Genomic DNA, 15,274 nt, shown 5'->3' with positions numbered 1-15,274 from the left:
CACTCATGGGCAGGTTAAGACGCATCATCCATATTGTAAGGTACAGAGATTTTTCTCAGAGAGACTCTTTTTTTACATTGTATAAAATGACTCCTGAGGGCCACGCTTGGGGAAATGTGACATTATGTTGTCTCACCAGCAAAGACACCGCTAACAATAAAAATCCCCCAGATCCTTTAGTTATTAAATGATGTGATTATAGAATGGGTCATTTGTAACATCCCAGTTAAAGTAGCTTCCAGTTCCGGCATCGTAAACAGAAAGCACCAGCACTCGAGGCACTGATCTGTAAATATTGCTCCTGGTCTCTCTGTTCATGTGAATGGGTCTCAGCTTGAGAACATATTCACTTTATATTTTGTAGGCAAATGTTTCAATCTGCGAATGTTTGATTTATTTTAAGTAGGCTCCCAAAGTACCATACGGTCTTTGCAGATTGTCTGTGTTTATACCCGGCATGGTGAGTCTCTGCTGGAGTTCATACTGGGTCCCACCGTCCATTCCAACCCACCTTTGCCAGTTGCTCATGTGACGCGGACTAATTCCTTTTGGGATGAAATTTTGCACATTTTGTCTTAGCTCTAAAGTCGCCGCACAGGGAGCGAGATGAGTTAGGTGCGCTGAGTGTGATCCTGTCTGAAACTGCAGGTACGTCCCCGGGGCAGCTAGCCCATCCCTCATCCCCCCGGTGCAACCGCAGTGATGCTGCTATTTTTAGCAAGCTGGCTTGATCAGAGGTATTGTGGGTACGTCCCCAGGAGCTGGGAGGTACACCTCCCACTGCGATGTAGACATACCCTCAGAGGGGAAAACTCAAGACCTGCCTGCCCTCTGCCAAGGCATTGGAAATGATCGAACCAGGCACGAGCCCTGGAGCAATCCTAATGGCTAGCCAGTGACAAACTGGCCTGCCCCTGGAACATACGCTGACCCAGTCGTCGCATACCTGGGGCTTGCCCACTGCACATCCAAATCTCCCCGCGGTTACTGAGGCTGCATTCACCCAATGCCTTTTGAACCTTTGGAGAATTTTCCCATCTGCCACCCCACTGAATGCATGAGAGTGAGAACACATGCATGCGAAGGGATCTGAGTCTCCTCTCCTCCCGCGTATTCCGCTGCCCTCCCCATGGCAGGCAAGGCAGCCGCACCACACTCAGCTGCTGGGAGACAGAGGGGAATCAGCAGCAATGCAGTAGGTCTGTCCATGCAATGGATTGCCAGGGGACCGAGCAAAGCTTGCAGGGCTGATCCACTGCCTTTCATCTGGGATACTACAGTCAAAAAGCCAGATTTTCCACTGGTGTAAATCGCCTTTGACTTCAGTGGAGCTCTGCGATTTCCATGGGCCACAAAATAGGGAAAGAAGGCATAGCCTCGGTTCATTCCTGGGGCTTTCCCTCTGCCAGTGTGGGACAAAGGGGGCATGTTGCCCGCCCGGTTCCCGTGTAGGTGAATCTGTAGAGCTGCATGGGCAGCTTTGGGAGGCTGTGGGGTGGTGTTGCTACACCCTGCTAAGCAGCTGCTGCATTCCACTGTAGGTGCATTTCAGCAGGAGGGGAGGTGACTGTATATTGAAGTCCTGATTTTGCAGTTTGGACTTGTGCCCTTGAGGTCAATGGGAGATCTGGCTGAGTAAGGACTTCATGAGCGGGCCCATTGTTTGTAAGGTGCTTGGGGATCTTTGGGGAAGGCAGGCCACAGGGCTTGTGTATTTAAGCAAAGGCTTATTCAGAGCTTGGCCCGGAAAGTGGGAGATGTTGTTGAGTTGCTTTGATCTTCAGTCTGGGAGCATCGCACCATGACTCTCTCTCTTTCTCGTTCTCTCGCAGAAGGCATGACAGAAGCCGTGAGTTCGGGCAGAGATTGCCTGCAGGCCGGGGAGTCCTGCACCAATGATCCCAGCTGCAGCTCCAAGTTCCGGACCCTCCGGCAATGCATTGCGGGCAACGGCGCCAACAAACTGGGGCCAGATGCCAAGAACCAGTGCCGGAGCACGGTGACGGCCCTGCTGTCCAGCCAGCTCTATGGCTGCAAGTGCAAACGGGGCATGAAGAAGGAGAAACATTGCCTGAGTGTCTATTGGAGCATCCACCACACCCTGATGGAAGGTCAGTCGGTGCCACGTCTCCGCGGGAGGGTTCTCCAAATAGGGTCTTAAAAAGGAAATTTGGGTTGGTGAAACACTCCAGCTCCAGCTCCTTCTAGCCACAGAACAGGATCAGCTCAGGCAGCAGCCGGGCTAGCTTCCTCCCCATTTGATGTGAGCAGAGTGAAACCTTCTCCAGACAAGTTGAGTCGCCATCCAGATGCTGGCCTCTCTGCTGAGATGCCCACCTGGTTTGCAGTTAGTGCTGGCTCCAGTGGTGGTTTTTCATGCCCCCTCGGATCTGAGCTGAGACCCACCTACCCATTTCTCCCAGGTTTCCCACCAGCCACATCCAATGATAGAGACTTTTGGATCCTTCAGTGGACCAGCAGTGACTTAGATATGACAGGCTCTGCAGTCAGTCCCCTGGGCCACTCAGGTCGGGTCTACACCTAAATCTTAGGTTGCTCCAATGACGTCACTCAGGGGTGAGAAAAATTCACGCCCTGCATGGCGTAGTTAAGCTGACCTAAGCCCTGGTGGAGACAGCACTAAGTTGACAGAAGAATTCTTCCTTCAACCTAGTTACTGCCTCTCAGGGAGGTGGATTTGCTACAGAAGACCCCCTCCCATTGCTGTGGTAAGAGTTTACACTACAGCGTTGTAGCTGCAGAGTGTCTAGTGTAGACATACTTCAGTCCCGCTACTACCACTGTCTAGAATGGTGTTAGCAAGGGCAATTCTGAAGCACTTAGAGGAGAGGAAAGTGATCAGGAACAGTCAGCATGGATTCACCAAGGGCAAGTCATGCCTGACTAATCTAATTGCCTTCTATGACGAGATAACTGGCTCTGTGGATGAGGGGAAAGCGGTGGACGTGTTGTTCCTTGACTTTAGCAAAGCTTTTGACACGGTCTCCGACAGTATTCTTGCCAGCAAGTTAAAGAAGTATGGGCTGGATGAATGGACTATAAGGTGGGTAGAAAGTTGGCTAGATTGTCAGGCTCAACGGGTAGTGATCAATGGCTCCATGTCTAGTTGGCAGGCGGTATCAAGTGGAGTGCCCCAAGGGTCGGTCCTGGGGCCGGTTTTGTTCAATATCTTCATAAATGATCTGGAGGATGGTGTGGATTGCACCCTCAGTAAGTTTGCAGATGACACTAAACTGGGAGGAGAGGTAGATACGCTGGAGGGTAGGGATAGGATACAGAGGGCCCTAGACAAATTAGAGGATTGGGCCAAAAGAAATCTGATGAGGTTCAACAAGGACAAGTGCAGAGTCCTGCACTTAGGACAGAAGAATCCCATGCACCGCTACAGACTAGGGACCGAATGGCTCGGTAGCAGTTCTGCAGAAAAGGACCTAGGGGTGACAGTGGACGGGAAGCTGGATATGAGTCATCAGTGTGCCCTTGTTGCCAAGAAGGCCAATGGCATTTTGGGATGTATAAGTAGGGGCATAGCGAGCAGATCGAGGGACGTGATCGTTCCCCTCTATTCAACATTGGTGAGGCCTCATCTGGGGTACTGTGTCCAGTTTTGGGCCCCACACTACAAGAAGGATGTGGAAAAATTGGAAAGAGTCCAGCGGAGGGCAACAGAAATGATTAGGGGTCTGGAACACATGACTTATGAGGAGAGGCTGAGGGAACTGGGATTGTTTAGTCTGCGGAAGAGAAGAATGAGGGGGGATTTGATAACTGCTTTCAACTACCTGAAAGGGGGTTCCAAAGAGGATGGATCTAGACTATTCTCAGTGGTAAATGATGACAGAACAAGGAGTAATGGTCTCAAGTTGCAGTGGGGGAGGTTTAGGTTGGATATTAGGAAAAACTTTTTCACTAGGAGGGTGGTGAAACACTGGAATGCGTTACCTAGGGAGGTGGTGGAATCTCCTTCCTTAAATATTTTTAAGGTCAGGCTTGACAAAGCCCTGGCTGGGATGATTTAGTTGGGGACTGGTCCTGCTTTGAGCAGGGGGTTGGACTAGATGACCTCCTGAGGTCCCTTCCAACCCTGATATTCTATGATTCTATGATATCAGAGTGGCTACATCATGCCTCAAGCTAAGGTGAGCCCTGGGGGTAGGGGTATGTGTGCAGAGCTGCTATCCCAGCTGCATCAGCTGGACCATTTCATCTTCCAAGCCTTTGGTATAATTCTGCATTGCCCCCTTTATCTATGATCATTATGACATAGTGCCCAGAGACCCCAGTCAGGCTCCATCATTCTGGGCTCTTTACCAACATCCACTGAAAACAATCCCTACCCCAAAGAGCTTGCAGCCTGCATTGTAACGACTTCTCTGGGAGTTCCATGTGGAAGGCACTTGGGATCCAGCCCCAAATTCACTTAGGTTCATTTCTCCTCAGCTGTGGGGAGGGGAATGAATTATTATTAAGTGATTTTTCCCAAGGCTGCAGAAAGCATCAGTGACAGAATATGGGTGTTCCTGCCCCCCTGCTCCACCGCCATCCCTGGCCTGTGCTGATACCACCTGGCCACAACTCACACATTAGCACAGGGATGTTGTGTTTGTGTTTCCAGCACTGGGAAAGAAATCCAAAACACAGGAGATACTCTGTATGGGTAAAGCACGGAAACTGGGAGCCAGGAGATCAGGGGTCATAGATTTATACATTTTAAGGCTAGAAAGGACCATAGTGATCGTATAGCAATCTCAACCAATGATTCCTGCATGAAGCCCATATCTTCTAGAAGAGCTAGAGTTTGTTTGTTTGTTTCATACAACTTGATTTAAAGACACTCAGTGGTGGAGAATCCACCAGAGCCCTTGATAAGTTGTTCCAATGGTTAATTACCCTCACTGTTAAAAACATCCACCTTATTTCTAACCTGATTTTGTCTAGCTTTAGCTCCCAGCCATTAGATTTTGTTATGCCTTTGTCTACTACATTAGATCCCTTCCCATATAGGTACTTATAGATGGTTCTTTTCCTAACTGTGCTTCAGTTCTGCTTTGTAACCTCTAGTAAATCTCTTTACTGCTTTGTACCTCAGTTTCTCCATCTGTCTAATGAGGCAAATAATCATTATCTAACTCCCCAGTGGCTACGAGACTTAATCTGTAATGTTTGTGTCCTGGGTAGAGATCTGTAGCTGGGGAAGTGCAAGTGCATTTTTGTAAAAAAAGGAATAAACTAAAACTGGTTTTGTTGATTTTATATAAATGTCCCTTTAAAGTCTGTGTTGAAGAAATAATGTGGTGTGGGTGACAAAAAAAACCAACAACCTGGGAGTTGTCATGGATCACAACCTCAACAAGAGTCAGCAATGCGATGCTGTTTCAAAAAAAGCAAATGCAATTTTAGGTTGCATTAACCGAGGCGCAGCATGCAAGTCACAGGAAGTGATAGTACCGCTCTATTCGGCCCTGGTGAGGCCTGGTGAGGCCTTGGCTGGAGAAGGGTGTCCAGTTTTGGTCACCAGTGTATAGAAAGGATGTGGAGAAACTGGATCCAGAAAGGAAAGGATCCAGAGGCGAGGGACGAAGATGATCAAAGAGATGGAATGCAAGCCATATGAGCAAAGGCTGAAGGAACCGGGTATGTTCAGTTTGGAAAAGAGGAGATTAAGGGGGGGATATGATAGTGGTCTTCAGACCCTTGAAAGGTTGCCATAAACAAGGTGGAGAAAAGCTGTTCTCTCTTGCCACAGAGGGCAGGACAAGAGGCAATGGGTTCAAACTACAGCATAGCAGATTTAGATTAAATCTCAGGACAAACTTCCTGACGGTAAGAACAGTAGGAGAATGGAACAGATGCCTGTGGGGGGTGGAAACTCCTTCACTGGAGCTTTTCAAAAGGAGGCTGGAGCCACCTGTCTTGGATGGTATAAACACAACAAATCCTGCATCTTGGCAGGGGCTAGACTAGATGACTGTGGCAGTCCCTTCTAACCCTGTGGTTCTGTGGTTCTAAACCAAACTCTGTCGAGTTTCCTGCCTGACAGTGTCTTTGGGATGTGTCAGATTTGGGGCGCATGCTCCTGACGCTGCATTTCATCCCCACACGGTGCAAATATTTGAGTAAATGTTGATTTAATATTTTTAAGCACCCTTATAAAAGTACACATCAGCAGTGATAACTCTCCCCGGTCAGGCCTGCCAGTGTTTTATGCACCATGAAAATTAAATGAGGAATAAAACGGACGCTTCCAACCAGAGGCTGCAGAACAGATAGGTTAATAAAATGCTGACAGGAGCAGAAAGCAAAGGTGCTGAGGGTGACGCTTGGATCAAGAGGCTGTGCAGAACAAAGTGAATGGCTGCCCAGACCTACCAGGAGCAAGGGCCGTGTTGCCCATCTCTCAGAAACCTGAGTGCAGCTCTTAGGCCAAACCTACCAGGTGCTGAGTGCCGTAATGTGAAGTCATTGGGAAATAAGGGGGCTCAGCGCCTTGCTCGATTGGGCCCTTCTTTTGGGTTGCTTTTTGGTTGAGTTCACTGTCAATGAAATCCCCAAAGCAGGGCATTTCCAGGGCTATTGTGGAGAGGTACACAACCCGGGGTCTCTGCTTCCATGAGCTATTGTTGTTAATTATCTGTGTTACTGTAGCACATAGGAAACCAAGTCACGGGCCAGGGTCCCATTGTCCTAGGTGCTGCGCAAACACAGATCAAAAAGAAAGTCTCTGCCCCAAGGGGCTTCCAATCTAAGTATAGGACAAGAGACAACAGATGGATACAGACAGAGGGGGAAGTACAAGGAAACAATGAAACTGTATTGGTCAGCATGGTGGGCAGGAGGTTTTAAGAACACGTTGGACAAACACCAGTCAGGGATGGTCTAGGTTTACTTGGTCCTGCTTCAGCGCAGGGGGTTGGCCTTTAGGACTTCTTGAGATCCCTTCCTGCCCGACATATCTATGATTCTATGAATAGTCAGCTCTGAACCCCTTAAATCCACAAACATATTCACACCTTATAAAATAACAGTTCGGATGTGATCAATGGTATAAACATCTAACTGCAAGTTACAGGGCATACTGCAAGCTATTTAGAAAATGTACTAAATTATCCTAATTACAAACTATCCAGAGCTATCGAACACTTCACTTACCAATATTACGTCAGCCTTGCATAGAATGCAGGATAAGATACAGGAATGGGTATGGCATGTAACAAAACTGAGGATAACCCCATAGTGCAATCACCTGTACAATAGTTGGATTTAGACACTGATAAGTAGGTGTCCCTAACTCCTCCTATGCCAGTGTCTGTCGGCTTCTTCTTTCTCTAGTTAGATGACCTCACCTGTCAGTGGATTGTTCTGGTGATCTGTCCTCTTGTGCACGATGGTTTCTGGTACCATGCTCTCATTTTGGCATTCATGTCTTTCTCCAGCTGGTGTGTATGTCACATCAGTCTGATCAGCCGTTCTCAAGTTTTCAGGATCAACAACATCCTCATTTCCCAGACGCGGATGAAATGCTTCTGCCCCTGGATTCACTCACTATTAGAGTCCCTGGAGTCCAAATTCCTGTCTTCATTGTGATCTCTTATTGGGCTAGTTGCCTTGTTCACTATGTCTTCCTCTGTGGTTAGAGGGTGGTGTTCTATCCCAGGGTGAGAAGTCAGAGGAAAGTGAAAGATTGTGATGAAGAACTCTAACACATCCCTTTCCAGCTTCTGCTTTTACTTCATCGACTACCCTTTCCTTTCAAATACTACATGAATCTTATCTTCCCAGGAGGATCTTAATTTTCCTGCTCCCTCTCTCTCTGAAAGGTTCCTGACAAGTACTCTGTCACCTGCTAAGAGGTCAGCACCATGCGCTTTCTGTTCATAACGATTCTCACCATGGGTAGCAGATTTTTTAGAACATTTTGATGTCCGTTCATAAGTTTTCTTCATCAGCTGTTTCCATTTCTCAGCATAATCGTTATGGTCCTCGGTTGTAGATTCCAAATTCATAGATGAAGGAAATGTGACGTCAATGGGCAAACATGGTGATCTTCCATACAAGAAATAGAAAAGTGCAAACCCTACTGCCTAATTTCATGTACAATTACAGGCGTAATTTACCTTATTACGTGCAGTGGCAGATTTAACAGCCAGCAAATGCTGACCCGGTCCCTCCCATCTCCTCCTCCCATCTGCCAATGATAGAGGAAGAAAAAGATGGGCCCCAGTGCAGGTTTTTATTGTGGGCCATCACATGGCCCACATTGAGATAGATAAACTCTCACTTTCCCCAATCCCCACTCTCATCCCTGCCTCTGCACCCTTGCTCTGCTCCCCGATCCCTCACGCCTGCCTAGCTCCAGGCCATACTGTCTGCTCTCCCTGGCCCAGGCCCTGCTCCTGTGCTCCTGCTGCTAGAGCCATCGCCACTGCTCCCGCCAAAGCCAGAACTGTTGTTGTGGGATCCAGAGCCGCTAACCATCGGAGCTAGAGTCAGAGCCTCTCGGAAGAGCCGCACACCAGTTCCTGCTGCCCCTCGTTTGAATTTGCCCCCACAGTGGGAGGTGAGGCTCTGCATTGGCCATCCCACTCATCAGAGTTCATGGCGGAGCCACCATTTTGGAGTCTTACTCACTGGGCCCTTCCTAGAGGTGTCAGCCGGCCGCAAACAGTGGCAGCAGCCTGTGCCAGGCATATATTATGCAGCCGAGCAGCCCTGAGCCTGCAGGGGGTCCTCCAACTGCATGGGCCCGCAAGCAGCTGCATAAGCTATTCCTCTGCCCTTGCCAACTGCTCCCCACCACTCGATTCTGGGGCCTCACCCTCACAAATAACGGAATCAGTCACCCTGGCAAGGGGGCCCCCTCACTGTCTCGGGGCTGATGCAATTGTATGGGCTGCATGTGTCTAACGCTGCCCCTGGCCATCAACCCCCATTTTTATCAGGGTCCCAAGAGATCCACACCCACCCATCTTGCAATGCCTTTGCAAAATTGCTCAGCATTTGGGCATGCCCCGTAGCTGGTAGTAATAGAAGTTTCCTACCCCATCCTGCAGGGGTCACAGACACCGGGCACACTCCAGTGCCGAAGGGCTGCCATTGGGAAATGTACTTTGTTTCCTGTAGGTGAACAGATCAGCAACGACGCAGGTCCAAGCAGCCTTCCTGCTGAAATAGGTTTGACGTTCCCATCTGATCAAAATTGCTTTCAAGATTCCGTTTTATCACGTCAGCCGTTGCATATACTTTTACAGATTACTCCTTGCCAGCCCATTGAGCAATAGGCCAAATGGAAAGTTTACTTTTTTCCCCTACATTTTGCCACTTTTCATCTTCATTTTACAGAATGAAAAATTGATCGTATGAAGGTTTGCATGTCAAGTGGCTTAGTTTATGCAGATCTTTCAGATTACGCATACGGTCACATGTGTTGCCCATTGGGTGATTCAGAAACTCGGAAATCAACATGGCTAACGATTGGAAGACTATGCTAAAGTCAGCGTTCATGGGAGGAGCAAACAACATGCGCAGTCACGTGTGGCAGCTCTGCAGGTCACGAAGGGTCACCGCATCAAAGCCTGTTTTGATAAACAAGCATCTGAAAATATTAAGAAATGTCAAGTACTAAAAATATTGCTTGGCACAGTCAAAACGTTAGCTACTTTAGGTGTCGCCTTCCATGGCCACCGTGAGGTGCTGGAGAGCAACAAGTGTGGTATTTACCTGACCATCAGAAAGCTACTTGACAGACATAATACAACTTTTGCCCAAAATATCAGCGACACCAAGATAGTCAAATACTTGAGCAAGACAATTACTGATTAAATTATTAGTCTTTTAGCAAGTGGTGCATACTGAATAGTGGTAAAGAAGCTTCTTCTTTTTTTTTTTACTGTCATTGCAGATGAAGTCATGTATATTCGCCATGTTGATCAAATGGCCATTTTGCTTCGCTTTGTTAATATTGATTGTGTCAAAGAAGTGGCAGATATAAAAGAGCAGTTTGTAAGCTTTGAGCAGTAAGTGAGGCAGGTGCTGCATCCTTGTGTGACCAGTTAACTAATGTTTTATCCTGAAAATATGGATTAAACCCCAAACAGATGTCTGACAGGAATAGGATAGTGCCAGGGTTATGGCTGGAGATCATGGAGGATTGCAAGCAAAAATGAAAGAATATCCTTCAGGCAGGGGAGGCAAAGTGTAGGCACCATACATCCATTGTCCAGCACATCACACAAACCTAGTTTTGGTGCAAGCTGCGGAAGGTAAGGCCAGTCCAGATCTAAAGGTTTTCTTCACAACTTTGCAGGAAATATATAAATATTTCACAGACTCTAAACATCGATGGGAAAAATTAATGATTAAGTCTAAAGAGAATCTTTATCTTCTTTATCTGTATCATGCTTGAGAGAGTACAGCTTTGCAAAAGGAAGAGGAAATGATGATGCATTTCAAGCCCTCACAGAAGTTGACAGGATTGATGCTGCAGATGAAATTGAACACGCGTCTGAAGAATGAAGGAGACCTTTACATCTAAAGGTACGCTGCAAGTCTAGATGGGCAGCTTGAATGAAATGAGGCAATGATAGTAAATTTTGAGAATGTAATTGAATGCCTAGAAGATTAAACTGTTGCTGAACGCAGGAGTGGCGAGGACATACAAGCAAAAAGCAACCTGTCTTTGATGGCTTGGATGGTTTACCTCAATCTATTATGGTGGCATAGGATCTTAGTTATCACAGCTACAGCCTCTGGAATCCTACAGTCAAAGAAAATTGACTTGTTCCAAGTCCTCTGGACATTTGAGAGCACAGTGAATGAGCTCAGCAAACTCAGAGCTGAAGAAAAATATGATAAAATTGTAAAAACGTCTCAGAGCAGGGAAGCAATGGGTTTTGAAAACGCAAACTATCCAAGCCACAGGAAGAGATGCGTATGCCACATGGATGATGAATTTGCACACGATTCTGCGTTAGAAGCAAAGGGTAACCATCAAAGAAAATATTTTGAGGTCTTAAACAATATGATCGTGGAACTAAAACCTCAGTGTGAGGGATTTCAAGAAGTAGCTCCTCTATTTGGTTTCCTCCATCCCAGGCGACTTCATAATATAACTTTAAAGAAGGAAGTTCTTAAACTGATGGGAAAATACTTATATTTTTCTTTTAGACTTGGTTCATGAGATTGTCTTTCAAGATGTATTATTTTACAAAGGGCACATAAGTGTTCATTTTGTTCCTTGGAGTCCGGAACTACTTGAATTTCAGTGTGTCAAGTTCTCTTGATGCTGTTTTACCAGAAATGGAAATGTTGTGTTGACTTTTTCTCACCATACCAGTTGGAGTGGCTAGTGCTGACTGCACAATAAGCATGTCATAAATATAAAGGGAAGGGTAAACCCCTTTGAAATCCCTCCTGGCCAGGGGAAAGCTCCTCTTACCTGTAAAGGGTTAAGAAGCTAAAGGTAACCTCGCTGGCACCTGACCAAAATGACCAATGAGGAGACAAGATACTTTCAAAAGCTGGGAGGAGGGAGAGAAACAAAGGGTCTGTGTGTCTGTCTATATTCTGTCTTTGCCGGGGATAGACCAGGAATGGAGTCTTAGAACTTTTAGTAAGAAATCTAGCTAGGTACGTGTTAGATTATGATTTCTTTAAATGGCTGAGAAAAGAACTGTGCTGAATAGAATAACTATTTCTGTCTGTGTATCTTTTTTGTAACTTAAGGTTTTGCCTAGAGGGGTTCTCTATGTTTTGAATCTAATTACCCTGTAAGGTATCTACCATCCTGATTTTACAGGGGGGATTTCTTTATTTCTATTTACTTCTATTTTTATTAAAAGTCTTCTTGTAAGAAAACTGAGTGCTTTTTCATTGTTCTCAGATCCAAAGGTTTGGGTCTGTGGTCACCTGTGCAAATTGGTGAGGCTTTTTATCCAACATTTCCCTGGAAAGGGGGGGTGCAAGTGTTGGGAGGATTGTTCATTGTTCTTAAGATCCAAGGATCTGGGTCTGTAGTCACCTAGGCAAATTGGTGAGGCTTTTTACCAAACCTTGTCCAGGAAGTGGGGTGCAAGGTTTTGGGAAGTATTCTGGGGGGAAAGACGTCTCCAAACAGCTCTTCCCCAGTAACCAGTATTAGTTTGGTGGTGGTGGCGGCCAATCCAAGGACAAAGGGTGGAATATTTTGTACCTTGGGGAAGTTTTGACCTAAGCTGGTAAAGATAAGCTTAGGAGGTTTTTCATGCAGGTCCCCACATCTGTACCCTAGAGTTCAGAGTGGGGGAGGAACCTTGACAAAAATGTTGTATTGACTTTTTCTCACCATACCAGTTGGAGTGGCTAGTGCTGACTGCACAATAAGCACATTAAGATGTGTCAAAAACTACATGTGGTCAGTCATATCACAAACAGGGCTGAATGTCTAGTGCTCCTTGCAATTGATAAAGATGAGACAGCTGGACAGCATCGTAGAATAATTTGCCAAGGAAAAATGTCGCCGTGGTGTGAGGGTCCAAAAATTGGATATACACCAGCCAACATAATTTGGGTGAGAGTCCACTTTTGTTTAGGCCTGTGCTTTTTGTTTTATGGGATTTTTTTTTTCATTTTTTATCTTTAAAAAAAGCCTAAATTGATGTGACCATTGAGCCCTAAGCTTCATGTTTGGTAACCAGGCTCTGACCCTTAAATCTGCCCCTGATTTAAGAGAGTCCTTCCAGTTTGAGTTTTATTCTTCTGGTAAGGTTCTCAACATAGGATTTAGTTCAGCCTTTCTACCTAACCATTATCCTTTAGGTGGTGTGCGGTTGTGCGAGATGTTTCAATTTTACAGTCATGCTGTAACCTTCTGAATAAATTATTTTCAAACTCTGCCCCTTGGTCATGATGAATCCTTTCAGGAAAACCAAATAAGTAATTGAAGATCATGTTTGCTGCAGTCTTGCCTGACTTGGTGGTGGTAGGGTAGGGTTGGACAAACCCAGCGAAGTGATCCACCATTACTAGGATTTATTCATATCCTCCTTTGCTTCTGGCTAGATGCAAGAAGTCCATTGATACGAGCTCAGATGGTTCTGTTGTGACTATGTTAGTGGCACTCTGGAAGGCTGGTGAGGTTTTGTGACACATGTACAGACTCTAGTGATATGATGTTCAATATCCCTCTTCATCTGTGGTCTCTTGTGAGACTGATTTTTTGCTCTACTCCTAAATGTCCCATCTCTTCGTGTAGTTCTTGATATACCCGCCTTAGGGTTTTTCAAGTGATACAGCTGATTTCATAAGTAGGTTTTCTGCTTAAGTATTCCATCTGTATCCAAATGCAACCAATGCCATTCTCACATCAGGGCAGAGATCTTACCACATCCTCCTGAGCTCTTTTGGTTGTTCAGTGTATGCCCCAAGGACTTATAATGAAGAATTTTAGCAACAGCTGGATCTTCCTTCTGAGCTGCCAAAATGTCTTCTCACAGAATAGGTGTTATGGTGGATTTAATAGCCATGGAGAAGTCTTCTGCTGCCAAAGGGTTGGTAGTAATAACTGCTAACCAAGAAGACAGCATTAACAACATCTGTGCATTTCATCATATATTTTTCCACATCAAGGGGCATTCTGGATAAAGCATCTGCAACCACATTAGATTACCCTGGACAATATCTAACTTTGACGTTAAAGTCAACTAATTCTTCAGCCTAACAGTGTGCTGTGGCATTCAGCCTGGCAGAGGGGAGGACATAGGTTAATGGGTTGTTATCCCTGTAAACTGTGAAGGATTGTATATAGTGGAGGTAGTCACAGAATTTGTCAGTTACAGCCTGCTTCAAAGCTAGGATCTCCAGCTTTCCTGAACGAAGGTGATCATTTTTCTTAGCTGCAATTAGTGTTCTTGATCCATAACCAATGGCTCTCAGTTTACTTTCCTGGCGCTGGTATAAGACTGCACCTAATGCCTTACTGGAAGCGTCTTCCTTTTCCAGGTCCACTTTTGATGGTGTTGTGTGTCAGATTCCCGTGGAACAGTCAACAAGTCATAGAAATGGCGTTGCTACTTGAAAAAAGTCTTGAAGTAGCTTGGATAATAGGTGAGGAAGCCTAGCAGCTTGTGAAGTTCCCTGAGGATATTTGGTGGCTTATCTGCAAAATCATGAACAGCCAAAATGTCAGCTGGATCCATCTTATAACCTTCAGCAGATACCTCAATTCCCAAGTAAAGTACCTCTCTCTTAAAGAGCTCACATTTGGCAGCTTTCATCTTAATTCCATGCTTGTGTAGCTCTTGCAATACTCTCCTTACATTCTCCATGTGTTCTTCAATAGTGTCACTGCGCACAAGGACATCATCCAGGTAGGGAATGCACATCTCATCCCTAAATTCTTCAAGGTTTCAGAGTAGCAGCCGTGTTATTCTGTATCCGCAAAAAGAAAAGGAGGACTTGTGGCACCTTAGAGACTAACAAATTTATTTGAGCATAAGCTTTTGTGAGCTACAGCCCACTTCATCGGATGCATGCAGTGGAAAATACAGTGGGGAGATTTTATATACACAGAGAACATGACTCTCATTACAGTGTGTATGGTAACACCCATTGTTTCATGTTCTCCGTGTATATAAAATCTCCCCACTGTATTTTCCACTGCATGCATCCGATGAAGTGGGCTGTAGCTCACAAAAGCTTATGCTCAGATAAATTTGTTAGTCTCTAAGGTGCCACACAACCTCCTTTTCTAAATTCTGCAAGGCACTCTTCTGTCCATTGCTGGAAGGAAGCAGGCTAATCCATTCGTATAGACCTCATGGAGTAATGAAGGCTGTGAAGTGATGGGTTTCTTCAGTCAGTGAACCTTGAGGGCCTTCCCTTGATCTAAGATGGAGAACCAAGATTTACCTCTTAATCCACTCAGAACATCTTGGATTCGAGAGATGGGTTGCTTGTCTGGTCTGGTTTTTCTATTCTGTTCCCAATAGCTGATGCAGCGTCTTAGATTAGCATCCCTTTTCTGGATACATCACCCTGGTGATGAACAGGATGACTTTGATTTTGTGATCCATCCCCTGGTTAAGAGATCTTGCAGGTATTCCTTGACTTCTTTATACAGTGGATGAGACACTGAGATGTAAGCCTTCTGTACATGTTGCTGGTCATATAACCTGATATACATCTGCAGACTAGGTATCCATCCCATGTCTTAATCCATGCCTTGGTTTTCTCTTTCAGCATCTGCTGGGCCATTTTCCTTTGCATCTCTGTTAAACGG

General features: G+C 45.8%; 1 protein-coding gene across 1 annotated transcript in view; it reads left to right on the top strand.

Annotated features, from left to right (window-relative positions):
* The window catches only part of GFRA4 (GDNF family receptor alpha 4), a 131,219-nt gene that overhangs the window by 78,351 nt on the left and 37,594 nt on the right, over positions 1-15,274 (top strand). The window contains exon 2 of the mRNA XM_074951941.1: positions 1,833-2,111. Within this exon, the coding sequence (XP_074808042.1) occupies positions 1,833-2,111 (279 nt within the window). The remainder of the gene's footprint in view (positions 1-1,832; positions 2,112-15,274) is intronic.

This window comes from Natator depressus, chromosome 4 (genome assembly GCF_965152275.1).
Source record: "Natator depressus isolate rNatDep1 chromosome 4, rNatDep2.hap1, whole genome shotgun sequence".
Taxonomy (NCBI): domain Eukaryota; kingdom Metazoa; phylum Chordata; order Testudines; family Cheloniidae; genus Natator; species Natator depressus.
Note: the sequence above shows the minus strand (reverse complement) of the source record. Positions and strands in the feature narration are given on the sequence as shown.